The sequence below is a fragment of the Arachis ipaensis genome, chromosome B09, assembly GCF_000816755.2.
Source record: "Arachis ipaensis cultivar K30076 chromosome B09, Araip1.1, whole genome shotgun sequence".
In the NCBI taxonomy this organism is placed as follows: domain Eukaryota; kingdom Viridiplantae; phylum Streptophyta; class Magnoliopsida; order Fabales; family Fabaceae; genus Arachis; species Arachis ipaensis.
The window spans coordinates 120,390,562-120,404,584 of NC_029793.2; the positions used below are offsets into that span (position 1 = coordinate 120,390,562).

Consider the following 14,023-nt stretch of genomic DNA (forward strand, 5'->3'; position numbering starts at 1 on the left):
GATTTACCAAAATTTGATAGTTTCTGATACATTGAGTTGAATCTTTTCTGTCGATCAATATTTTAATTTCTTCAGAGTGCCAAAAGAAGACCAAATCGGTATTGCTGCCATCCATATGACTAGCATGGTCATTCCTTGGTTTCAGATGTCTCAACATTCAACACCATTTGTTCGTTTCGCTCATAGCCTCAACTCAAAGTGTTCCATAGAGATCAAATTTGGGAACCTCACTTTTCGAATCTCCACACGAATTGATCTTTAAGCTTCAACAACAACGTCCAGTGAATGATTATTATGTTGACTTTGTTATTCTTGTTAATCGGTCTCATATTAATCTATCAGATACTTTAGGGAGCAGCAATAACCGATATAATAAGTAACAGATTACGCAATGATAGTGCAGGAGATCCAACTTCCTCCATCAGTCCTATTCTCTCTCACTTTACTATAAAGGATTTTTTAATTTCTATTTTGGTTATTTTGATCATTTTGATTTTAAAATTTTAAATAAGGTTTTGATAATTATAAAGTAAACTTTTTTTATTTTGGTTTTTCTAATATATTTTCTATGGTGCCAGGAAATTTTAAAACTCATAATTATAGTCTTCACCATTAATTACTTCATTAAAGAATAAATTCACAAATTGAATGTTAACTTATCATAAAAATTATATATTTATTTAAAGAATTTAATTTTAATATACAATTTAAAATATTTTATTCAGTCGTTAAATATATTTTTTTTTGAATAACTATTTATGTGATTCATGTAAAAAATTAGTTATTTTTATTGACGTGACGCTACTAGTAATAGAATGTAGGTGTAAATACTAAAATTCCATTACAATTAAATTCTTATTTAAATAAAAAATAGTGTATTTTCCCTACGCAAATAAAATTGAAACCTAAGAAAAATTACAAAAGCCAAAATCATGCGAGAAACTGAAAGTGGCGGCTGTGTAGTTGTTGTTGTTGTTGTTTTTTTTTTTAAAATGCAATGAAAAATAAAAAATGGAAAAACTACTAAATAGGGACGAAAAAGGAAACCCGTGTTCTTCTAATGCAAAAGCCTATAAGGAAAGTATGGAAACAACCTCCGCTCTTCGATTCCCAGGTTTGTCTTCCACTCTTCACATCGATCCACTCATTCTCTTTCTGTTTCACTCTTCAATTTCCCTATTCTGATCATATTATCCCCCCTTTTTTTTTTCATTCTTTTTGTTTTTTTATTTATTCGTGTGAATTATTGCCTGAGATATTCGCTTTCTTTGCAAATGTTTGTTTTGGCTGTGAATTTTCGGTTTTTGATTTTTATGCTATTTTGCCTCATAGAGGTAGTTCCACCATCGCGTATTGTTCAGTTGCTTGATTTTTATTTTAATTAGGATTGTTTTAACTATTAGTTTGATTGAGTATTTTTTGTTTTTGAAATTTTTTATTTTAGGGTTTTATTTGATGTTTGGGTTTTTGGCTGAGTTTGCCTTTGTGTTTGTGTTTGGTTTCAATAATTTTGAGCTGAAATTGGGAAGGTTGGTGTTGCATTAGTTTAATTGATATGAGTTCTGAAGAAGAGAGTGTTATTGTTTTTCTGGTTCTTAACTGGGAGAATTTAAAATTGGATGCTTAATTTGTTCTTTGTTGTCTTAAATTTTCCTTGGCAAAGCATCTTTGCCTTTTTTTTTGTTGGTTATGATTTGATTTTAAATGATTTTTGTCATGCCGTTAGGAATGGATATACTTACTACCAACTGTGCATCATTGTGTCTGATAAAATAATGTGGGGTTTTAGGGGTTGATTTGGGTTTGTTTATTTGATTATTTTACAGTGGTTGTTGTAAGCGGAGATTTAGTGGACTATTTCCTGATCAGGGAATGGCTGGGGTTGTCAGTGAGGAGTCTGGAGTGGGAAAATCTGCGGAGGGAATCTCAAGTGGGCAACGGTGTCAATCTGGGGATGCATTGGCAGAGTGGCGATCATCTGAGCAGGTTGAGAATGGAATCACGTCTACCTCACCTCCTTATTGGGACACTGATGACGAAGATGATGGTGGTAAATTTCTTTCCTCGGTTTTTCCCCGCACACACACATGGCTGAGTGAGCTTTAGGGGGATGGTAATTATGTTATAAAGAATACTTCAATTAGATGTCATGTTATGTGACAAAATCTCATTCCTTTTTCTTTTGGTTAATTGGTTGACTTTAGTGGTTTGGTTAATTATTCAGTTTGTATGAAAATGTTTGGTAACAATTTGGGTCTTGCACTAATAATGAGACATCATGTTATGTGTTGTCACTTAGATACACTGTTAGCAGTTCTGCTTGTCTCTTAGTAAGTTTTGTAGTGAGATTATTATACCATCAAATTTCTCAGACCTTTAAATCGGCTGTTAAACTTTCCAAGTGCATGGATGTGATTATACTTTGATTATCGTTGTTAAAGTTTCTAAGTGAATGGATGTTATTATATTTTGATTATTGTTTTGGTTTTCATTGTACAGGACCAAAACCTTCTGAACTGTATGGAAAATATACATGGAAGATAGAGAAGTTTTCTCAGATTACCAAAAGGGAACTTCGCAGTAATGCCTTTGAGGTTGGCGGCTACAAATGGTATGTTCCTTTAGATAGACTTATAGGACTTGATCACTTTTTTTTTGTTATTTTGTGCTTTAGACATTACTGTTTGCATTGTTTTGATCAAAACCTTCAAACCTATTTGTATGTTAGATCTTGTTGGTAACAATTATAATCTTGAGCAAAGGATGAAATCCATATTGTAAAATTCAAAGGATGGGATTGGGCATGACAAATGAGTGCCACCCTGTTTTGGGCAAATACTTTTAGAGTTGCTCCACAAGTTACAAACAAGTTCTGTGGCTGGTTATCTCTTTTGGTAAAGCCTCGGTATAGGAATTTAAGAATGACTAAAGCCAAATTTTAATTCAAAGGATGGATGAGATCCTTGAAGGAAAACCGGAAAATGTTGCTGCAAAATACCCGAAAATATGAAGATTTATTGGATGAAACTTGGTTAGATGTTGCTTCCATTTATTAAAACCTTTTACCTAGTACCTCAGAACACCATTGCGACATCACCAGAAAGTAATGGATAAGAGAGTGCAGTGCCAGACAGCTGCTTCTGCAGAGGTCCAATAGCAATTCTGGTACCAGAAATAGCCCAAAAATGCATCAATATTCAATGATGGCAACAGTCAAACTCTAAGGCTTATAAGATGGGTCCTCTACATGCACCTTCTCTTGTTGGACAGACAGTGGCAGGTCTTCAAATGTGCAGAAGCTTGGTGAGGTGTTTAATGCCACGTGGGAGACCATGTGAAGATGCGTCTGTAGGAAACGAAATGTGCAGGAGGTGATGGTTTTGTTGGTGAGGTCGATCGCCTGAATTAGGACTGGAATGGTGGCCGATGGCAAAGAAGTGTTGGAGACTGGTGGAATGACACGTGACACAGGTTCAAGGCTGCTGGAGTGATGCATGGTAACAGCTGGCTAGAAAGAATGCTGGAAAAGTTGGCGGAAAGGACACCAGGGTTAATAGTGCATTTTTAAAACAGTAGCTGTGTGAGGAAAGTTTTAAAATGAAGACTAGAAGCAAGATTGAAGAAACAGGTATAAAGCAAAGATGGGATAGATTCTTAAAAATATAAGTTTCAAATGATTGGAACCTGGCCATAGAAAGATGCCATGGGTCACAATTGTTGGTACCGCTTTGATACCATGTTAAGATTATGAATTTTAGGTAAGAGTGTAGGTAAAAAGAGAATAAAGAGTGAATTAATGGAAGTTTGCAGGTGGTGTGAAGTGTGATGTGTAAAATTACAAAGCATCAATCCCCCATTTATAACAACACAAACTCTAATCCTAATTAACCAAGGGAATAATCATGAAAGTTTGCGATATTCTAGATATATCACAGGATACTCTCTATTTCTAACAGATGCGTTAATAGAATTCAAGTCTTTGATGTACTTTTGGTACATACTAACTAATAAATTTGTTTTGTTTGCAAAGATGGTCCATATGACTTGCTAATTGCTTAATACGTAGTGTCGATTTTGTTGACTTACTCATCCTTTGGCGTGTGGCAGGTATATTTTAATCTATCCACAAGGTTGTGATGTTTGCAATCATCTTTCGCTGTTTCTGTGTGTGGCTAATCATGATAAACTTCTTCCAGGTTCAATTCACAAAACATATAATACATATAATTTTGTCAAAACAGAAAAAAAAATCTCAATTTGTTTTTATTTTTATTTTTTTTGAAGATTGTATCATTTTGTAGTTTCACTTTCTGTGTAACTGGTTCCAGATTGTTTCGCTTATATTCCCTTTTCTTTGGGGTGATACAGGATGGAGCCATTTCGCGCAATTCACAATTGCCGTGGTCAACAAAGACCCAAAGAAATCAAAATATTCTGGTTTGCTGGCTAATAGTTGCTTTATTACTACTGGAGTTTACAATTTTTCTATCAGCATTATTGAGACACTTATACCTTCCAGATACGTTGCATCGATTTTGGAAGAAGGAGCATGACTGGGGATGGAAAAAATTTATGGAGCTTTCCAAGGTGTATGATGGATTTGTTGACACTTCTGACAATCTGATAATAAAAGCTCAAGTTCAAGTCATTAGGTATTCTATACGTAGTTTATGTTATTGGAATCTTTCAGGTTCAAGTTCAAGTTCACCTCCATCTTTTGTGCAGCTTTGTTACTGTGCTACTGATTAGTGTTTGTCCACAGTTTTCAACTTTGTTTTCTAAAAATATATAGAAAGAAGAAATTTTTATATAGGTTATAGTTGTAATAGTTAGAGTGATTGCTCAATATCCCTTTTAGTAAATTGAGAACCAGCAAGAAACAACACTGGTTTTGTGATGCAAAATCTCTTAAGCGAAGTAGGGCCTACAGTAGTTCTTGTCGTTATGTAATATTTGTGGCAAGGCTATATAAAGCCTTGGATTTATATGTGGCAACCTGTATTTCCATTATGATGATTGATGCACAGAAATTTTAGACTTCTACTCTCCATAGGCCTTTTCAATGTTATTTTTCTGTCACTTTTTGGGCCTAAAATTTGTGTTAAATGTTATCTTGTCGTGTTTAAGATATTTTCTGTTAAAATATTGAGTTGCTATAGCTGTGTGGATTACCTTTGTTAGCTTTAATAAAAATATGATTGCTAAACAATTGAAAGATGGGAAAGAAGAAATCAGATCTAACTTAGAGAAATAAATAAATCATGGATGCTGCATAATTATTATGAAAGATGACAATGAGCACACATGTAGTAGCAGTTTGAAACCAATTATAAACATGTGTTATTGGTTTGTTGATGCAGGAGAGCGGTATATATTGTTGGATGAAAGGCCTTTTTAATATATTTACTCCTAAAGTCCAAATGACAAATTATTCCCTTCTAAATCTCATACAAAAAATGATAGGATTTCAAATTATATATAAAAAAAGAAATTTCATGACGTCTGGGCCTCTGGACAATGAGAAATGTAAACCTTGTTTATTTAGTTTTTATTTTGAGCTGGAGCTTTTGGTTCAGATGTGTGATCTTATTTAACTTTTTGTTTCTGATGCATAGGGAGAAATCAGACAGACCTTTTCGTTGCCTTGATTGTCAGTATAGGAGAGAACTTGTTAGGGTATATTTGACAAATGTAGAACAAATTTGCCGGCGCTTTGTGGAAGAGAGAAGAAGCAAGCTTGGGAAGTTGATAGAGGATAAAGCTAGGTGGTCGAGGTACTTTATGCTTTGCTACAAAAGTGTCATTCTTGTATGTGTATAATCTGTTCTGTAACTTGTCACACTATGTATGCCATTGTCCTTATGTTTTGTTCTTTCTCCATATTGTCACCTTGACTTAATAAAAGTCAGGGTTATTAAATTATTTATTTTTCACAGTTTCTGATCAATAATAATATTTCAAAACTTGAACTGAAGAACCATTATTTGAGTTGGTTTAATTCCCCTTCAATCTCTAAATTCAAAATATCATTGGCATGTTGGGAGGGAAAGCATTCAATCCTTGAAAGTGAAAAATGTTTAATGTATTGGGAACGGATAGGAAGGTAGAGATGAGAGATGAATACTGTAGAATCAAACCTATTCAGTGACCATTTTTTATGTAGGTAGCCACCTTCATGGAATCTGAAATATATACCATCTCATCATTGTATGATCTATTTAACTGTCTTTGTGCCTCCCCCTAGTAATTTTTTATTTTGGGAATCTAAACTATTTCCCTATTTAATATTGTGCATTCATTCGTTGACACTTCGCTAGACCTTTAAGTTGCAGTGTTTCATTTGATTAGCTGATCATACGGTAATTTGTTACATTCAGTTTCTTTGCTTTCTGGCGGGAAATTGACCAAAATTCTAGGCGCCGCATGTCGAGAGAGAAGACAGATGTAATTTTGAAGGTAGTTGTAAAACACTTCTTTATAGAGAAAGAAGTCACGTCTACGTTGGTTATGGACTCTTTGTACAGTGGGCTGAGGGCTCTTGAAGGCCAGACTAAGTGCAAGAAGGCTAGGGTAAAATCGCTGGATGGTGAAGAAATGCCAGCACCAATTATTCGTGTTGAGAAGGATATGTTTGTATTGGTGGATGATGTTTTACTGCTACTAGAAAGGGCTGCTATAGAACCACTCCCTCCTAAAGAGGAGAAGGGTCCTCAGAATCGTACAAAGGTAAGATGTTGGAATCATGTTCATGAAAATAACTATGGAATTATCTGTTGATAGCATTAATGTAGTCAATCCATGATTGAAGGGCAGAGCAGCTGGCCCAAAAGTGCTAGTTATAGCATATCAAGGAGCTGCCTCTATATTGACAATAGTGGTTATAATGCAATGGATTTATACTACTCAAATGCTAAAAACTAAGTTGAATTTATGTTGGGATCCCCCTTATTTTTCTACCAAATTTCTGTAGTTCACTTACGGGTATTGATATATCTCCTTTAATAATTAATGTAATGTTTAAGAAGTAAGTTTAGCATCGATAGAGCATTTAACAGCTCTAGAGGTTATGAGCACGAAGAAGGATATGGATGTGATATAGTTGGGCTTCATGGTTTTAGAATCCATTTCATTTCTTAGAGAACTTCTTGCCTAATTTGTAGGATGGAAACTCGGGAGAGGACTTCAATAAAGATTCTATAGAGCGTGATGAAAGGCGTCTCACAGAATTGGGTCGTAGAACTTTGGAGATATTTGTCCTTGCCCATATATTCAGGTATTGTGTGCTTTTAAATACCCATAGCCTTCTCTCTCTCTCTCTCTCTCTCTCTCTCTCTCTCTCAGCTATTTCTTGTGTTGGTAGTTTATAAAGGGTAGCTTGGTGCACAAATATTAGAGAAGGGTAATGTAGGCATTCCAACTTGATAAATGCATTAGTGGTTGGTTTCTGATAGGGAACAGCAAGGCAAAGAGTTGAAAGTGTATTCAAGAGAAAAAAGGAAAGGTAAAATAGGTTGCGTTTGGTTTTGAGAATAGGACAAGACAAGACACTGAGAACATGACACAAAAGATAGAGATACAGAAACTAGTGTTTTTTTTTAATTTGTTTGATGATAAACTGAATATAAGATAAAACAAACAACAAAAAGTTCGATTTACCTTCATTTTTTCCTTCACACAAAATTTAGAATAAAAAATAGAATGATAAAAGATGTAATTATGAAAATTTGATAGAAATCACAAAAGAAAAAATAAAAAAATAAGTTGTGTCACTGTCCAGTGTCTCTGTGTCCTTTCCGTCAAGAAAGACGCAAAATACACTAATTCAGTGTCCCAGGACACTATCTCTATCTATGTCTCACTTGCCAAATACGATTTTGTCTCTGTATTCATGCCTTAATGTCCCCTCCTTGTAAACAAACACAGCCATAGGGAATGGCTCCTCAAGCCATGTGGGCTAGAGCGTAACTAACTTTGGTGAGCTGAAGGCCATAGGGGGCCCTTTTGTGTGGAGAGATTTCTGTTAGAGGAGATATAGGTGTCACGAGTGAGGTCAGAAAAGGGTTAGGTTTGGATTATTCTAGTTTTGGAGTGGGAGAGCTACTGAGTGCTCTGAATTTGGCTCTTGAGCATTTTGGCTTATTCTGAGAATTTCCATTTATCAATATCATACCCTTCTTTCTCTACTTTTCCTATCTCTGTATTATTATATTCTATCAGTGTCACAGCTTGACTCCGTGACCTTGAAGTCACATGGAGACAACTCAACTGTTGCTCCAAAGCTCTCTTTCTTGTGTTGGTACTTGGTAGTTTATATGTATGTATTTATCATCCGTTGATTAAGATATGCTGACTCCTACCTATCGAACGTTGCAGCAATAAAATTGAGGTTGCATACCAGGAGGCTGTTGCACTTAAGAGACAGGAAGAGCTCATCCGGGAAGAAGAGGCTGCATGGCAAGCTGAAAGTGATCAGAAAGTAAAACGTGGTGTCGGTGAGAAGGAAAAGAAGTCAAAGAGAAAACAGGTGCGGGTCTCAAGGAGACATTGTCAAGGGATCTTCATTTCAATGAGTCTTGACCTTCTATTTTCCTTCTCCATGCAGCTAACTTTGGGTTTGAAATAGTTCATAATAATAAAAGCATCCCAAGATATCTATTGCAAAACTGGCAGATAACTTGCCCAAAATAACTAACCCAACCTTAAAGGATGTTAAGTGCATTTGGTTTATATGAGGAAATAGTTGACTTTGCTTTTATGGCTGACAACTAGACCACTTTTTTTCATGACAGGCGAAACAAAAACGGAACAATCGCAAAGGAAAGGATAAAGGGAAGGAGGAGAGGACTGCTTTGGCTCTTAATGGCAAGAACCAAGATGACAATGATGTTGATGAGAAAAAGGATTCTATTATGGATGAGCCTCAAAGTCTGTCTGAAAAGGCTGATGCCATGGAAGATGTTTCTGATGTGTCTGACTCCGTGGATGCCGTTGTTGAGGTACTTCAACCTGATTCAGAAGACAGAGATGCTAGTCCTGTTAATTGGGATACTGATGCATCTGAAGCTCATCCTCCAACTGAGGCTAGTAGCAACGGCATAGGTGTTTCATCGATGCAAAATGGACTGTCTGAGAAAAGGAGCAGTTCAGTGATAGATGATAGTTCTTCAACATGCTCAACTGATTCATTGCCATCAGTGGTCATGAATGACCATTACAAGGGGAGCCCTTTCTCAAATTATAAAGCCCATAAGTCACCTAGCAGGTAAATGTATACATTAAACTTTTAGTCTGGATTGATATCAAGTATGGTTGGTGTCTTAACCTAATTTGGCACCTTTTATCTGTAGAGCTAAGAACCATGGTAAAGCATCTTGTGATATTGGTAGCTGGACAAATGAAACAGATGGTCAACCATCTGGTTCTGCCACAGATGCTGTGGGTATTCACAATGAGTCTGGAAGCAGTAAGGTTCGGGAATCTGAGTCCAAGGGTACTGTCATCTCCTTGCGGGACCGGTTAAAGTGGGCTGAGCAACATGTTGTAAGAAAGGTGGTCCAATTTCCATCCCCGAATCCTTGTAAAATTATTAAGTGTTTCTTGCTCTCTGGTTGGTTACATATTAGAATAATTTTTACTTGATTCTTCTGCTGAGATAGATCAAAAATAGTTTGCGCTTTGATTATATTTTGGAGAAGTCCGGTAGTATTCAAGATAACTGAAAACCTAGGAACTGTTTGGTCTTATTTTCATTTTCAATGTTTTTTTTGTGAAAAAAAAAAAGAAAACAATAAAATATTGAATACTGTTTTCTGTTTTCATTCAAACTTCACAAAATTTGAATTAGAAAATATTGAAAACAAAAGAAGAAATGAAAACACAAACCAAAGTACCCAAACAAGCCCTTGGTGAAGTTTCTATATACCTACTATGTTTATTGTTTGCATCTTGTTTCCATCAGCTGCCATGTGAGTGAAAACTTTATATTTCCTGTCTTCCCTTGGGGATAATAGATGTGAAATAAGAACGGAATGCTGTTATACATTCTTCTGAAGAAGGAAAAAGTAAAATTCTGACACCTTGTGTTCCTTACGGTACTAATCCATGCAGATATCTTTATCCTATATGAAGATATTTTTATCCTCATTATTTTTTCCCTTGGAGTTGTTTCTTGGTGCTCTTTGCTTCCTATTCATTTGTTTGTTATTTTTATTTCTAGGATTCTTAAAGCTTAACAAGTTTAAGCTTGAGGGAACGTTGTAATGTTAAGTTTATTATTAGTCTTAGGTAAATGCTCATGATTTGTTTTACACTTTACAAATTTACCTATGAATCAAAATGATCTGGATTTTGAAGGTGGTGGATATCATGTTTGTACATGGGAGTAAAATTTTGGTTAATTTTTAATGTTTCCCTGTAAAGATCATCTTTTCCCTTTTCTTTTCCCCCTAATTTTTTTTGGGGATAAGCCAAAATATCATAGCATATCCAAAAATTTTGTATTTGCTCATTTGATGTTCAATACTTCGTATCTCCATTATAACATTTTTTTTTCTTGATGTATGGTATTTGCTTTTCTAATTGATAGGAGGAGGATGTTGCTTCACTGCAACAGAAACAGAATATCAAAGACCAAGTTGAGACAGAGAGACCTGTTGACAATGAAAGTCTACGGAAAGAGAATATACCAGCAGTGCCATCCTCACCATTAAGTCCCCTTAGAAACATATCCTCAACTGTTCAGATGAAGTCAGAAGAACACAAGACCAGCGCTACTGTAGATCCTGTTCATATCAGGAAAACATCTTCACCTTTCTCATCTGCATCACAAGCAACAACTGTGTCCAAAACCGAGACCCTAAAATCTTCAACTGCAAGTGTGAGATTAACTGAAAGATCTGTAGCACAACTTTCCGTGATGTCAAGACCTTCTAGTTCTCCTTTAGTTCCTGGTCCCAGGCCTGCAGCTCCTGTTGTCTCAATGGCTCAAACAGCTCCTCCACTTTCACGTTCAGTGAGTGCATCTAGTCGGTTAGGTCCTGATCCATCACCTGCTACTCACAGTTATGTTCCTCAATCCTACAGAAATGCTATAATAGGGAACCCAGTGACTTCAACAGCTGCCAATCTGACCCATTCCAGTTCCTCCAGTTCCACAGTGAAACAATCTTCTGGGTTTTCTCAACCGTCCTCCATGGTATCATCACCGATATTTTTACCCCAGGGCTCTGATAGAATGGGCACTAATGCTGGCCAGACAGGTTTGCCCTTTGGCATGGTTAAACGCGATGTATTACATAATGGTCCCCAGTGGATGGAAAATTCTCAAAGCGAAACAAGCAGAAGCATGCACTATGACCAACCTTCCGGGCTTAATGACATTCAAAACCACCATGACTTGTACAGGCCAGTGCACAGTAGATCTATGGGTGACATCTTGACCGAGTTCCCTGCCTGCACATCTGGCCGTCAGAACCAAGGATTGTTAGTGGATGAGTTCCCGCATCTTGATATCATAAATGACCTGCTTGATGATGAAACTGGTGTTGGAAAGTCGGCAAAGGCAAGTTCAACATTCCAGTCTCTTAATAGTGGGCCACACTTGCTTAATCGACAGTTCAGTTATCCTGGGGACTTGGGTGCAGATGATGATTTTGGATCCTCAACCAGTTCTTGCAGGTTCGAGCGTTCGCTGAGTTTCCATCATCATGATCACGGATTTCAAGGAGGTTATAGGTCGTCTAATGGGCATTTCGATTCAATGAGAGATTATGTTCCACAAATGAGTACTTCTTACGTCAATGGGCAGGTTGACGGGGTGATGCCTAACCAGTGGCAGGTGGGCGGATCTGATCTGCTATATCTAGGTATGAGGAACTCGGATAATGATGGTTACTCGTACTATCCAGATTACTCAAATGTGGCATCTGGTATCAATGGTTATTCCATATTCCGGCCGTCAAATGGTCCTACTTAGAGAGGGAAAAGAGGATGGAGAGTGTCCAGAAATGAGTGGTCACCATCCAAATGGAATAATGTATTTGGGGGGATTTGTTGGTTCTCTTTTTAGATTGGAGTGAGGTTGTGATCACTTCATAAGCAAAAACATCTTGTAAAGAGTGTTTCGGTTATTTGTTTCCAGCTTTTGTTTATGAAATTCATACGTGTCTTGGTTATCTGGGATTTATCATTTATGGATGAATCATTATGAGGTTTTTACCTTCGGAGTTCGGAGTACTTTGGTCATAGTAAACCTAAACAGCGGGAACCATGCATCTCCACGTTTTAGATGCATGCTTTCATAGTAATTAACTCAGGTTTTGCTAACTGGTGCCACAATAGAATTCCGTAAAATCAGATTACTAGTTAAAAGACTAATAATGGTAATTGTGAGAGATAATTTCGAAACACAAAAAAAGTCATGCTCAATAAGTTGTATTGTTTGGCAGGGTAATGACTTATTGAAGAGTTGTCTTTTATTAAAAGGTTGTGACTTATTGAAGAACTGTATTTTCTCAAAGGAATGTTTCTTTTTATGAATATACTAAATACATGAACTCAGTATCTATAAATAGAACATCAAACTAGCAAAACAGAATATAACAATTTATCCTCAAATTTCAAATCTTGAAGGAAGAAACTATGCTAAAGAAGATTATGGTACAACAAGAATAAGAAATAAGTGATCAGGAGTTGCTAGGACTTAGGAGTATAGGTTTTTTTTGTGTGTGTGTTTTTGGGTTTTAAAATATTAGAATCATTTAGATGACTTCGTCAAAAGGTTGAATGGGTGAAATATTTTTGAGTGCTCTAGGAAATGCACGTGATTGGTTTTTTGTAGTTGTAGGCATCTTTTTTGGTTGATTCTTGTCTTTGTCTCGCCTCGTTTAGGCTCGAGTGTATGAACTATCAAAAAATAATTATTTCTATCTTAACACACTCTGTATACATAAGAAAGAATAAAAAATATCATTTTGTCAAACATCATTAGTGTTAAATTTGACTGTATGAGTACAAAAAAGGTCAAATATTTTTTATTATATTTTACAGAAAATTTATCAGTAATTCATTTTATACATCATAATTGGATTGATGAGGGTAGATTAATCAATAATCCATTTTACACATCATAATTGAATTGGTGAGAGTAAATTAAACTTAAAAAAGTATCTGTGACACACACCTTAAAAAGTTTACACAAACGCTTTAAAAAATTAGGTTGTTATATTCTCTATTTTTTTTTCTGGTTACAAATAGTTACATGGTTCTCATCTCGTTAACAAATCCCAAGTTTTCAATCCAAGATGCTCACAATAATCTTGATCAATTTTACATTTTCAATTTAGGTAAACAGTTTAATTAAACTCCTTTTGAAAAAATAATTTAAACAATAAATGATTATATTAAAAGTAACTTATAAATAAGTTATTTTGTGTTTAGATTTTTAATTCTAAAAGTACTTATTTTAAAAAAAATATGATAAAAAAAATTATTATGAGAAGTCATTTTTTTAAACTTTTTTATAAATTTTTAAATAACTTTTTAAAAAACTATAATTTAATTTTAAAAATTATACTAGACATTAATATTACTATTTTTTATAAATAAAAAATTTAAAAAAATTACTTTTAAAAGTCCCAAACAAACTATGAAAAGGACATTGATATGACATATGTTGTTGATAACACCGTCATCCCACCTTACAAATTGTATTAGATAGTGCTTAGTGCACTATGATCTTCTGTCTAAATTAGCCTCCGAGTCTTCTTGGATTTTATTCAAATTTCAAAGTCACTGTCTTTGCTTATTTATGACTATCGGCATTCAAAGCGCACTTAAATGACTCAGAACCTTGTCATCAATTCTATTTCCGACCATTTAAGCACCTAGACTTGACATTTTATTTTCTTGCGTGATCTAAGGTTCAGCTAGCTACGGTTTTTTAGAACATGTTTGTAATTTTGAAATAGAAAAGTATGAGGAGCCAATAGAATATTTGTACAATATATACAATGGAGGTTTATGG

At 35.3% G+C, this 14,023-nt stretch overlaps 1 protein-coding gene across 5 annotated transcripts; it reads left to right on the forward strand.

The window, feature by feature from the left end:
* LOC107617513 (MATH domain-containing protein At5g43560) lies at positions 1,013 to 12,220 on the forward strand. Of its 5 annotated transcripts, none has more exons than XM_016319282.2 (13): positions 1,013 to 1,114; positions 1,827 to 2,050; positions 2,500 to 2,611; positions 4,108 to 4,196; positions 4,369 to 4,437; positions 4,520 to 4,652; positions 5,616 to 5,774; positions 6,378 to 6,726; positions 7,161 to 7,273; positions 8,374 to 8,524; positions 8,790 to 9,262; positions 9,348 to 9,549; positions 10,586 to 12,220. In XM_016319282.2, exons 2-13 carry the CDS (start codon positions 1,873 to 1,875, stop codon positions 11,972 to 11,974), a joined length of 3,417 nt encoding a protein of 1,138 aa, XP_016174768.1. In that variant the 5' UTR covers positions 1,013 to 1,114; positions 1,827 to 1,872; the 3' UTR covers positions 11,975 to 12,220. The 5 variants fall into 5 exon arrangements, with proteins under 5 accessions (XP_016174768.1, XP_016174769.1, XP_020968257.1 ...); XM_016319283.2 differs by having other exon boundaries at positions 1,080 to 1,114; positions 1,870 to 2,050; XM_021112598.1 differs by lacking the exons at positions 1,013 to 1,114; positions 4,108 to 4,196.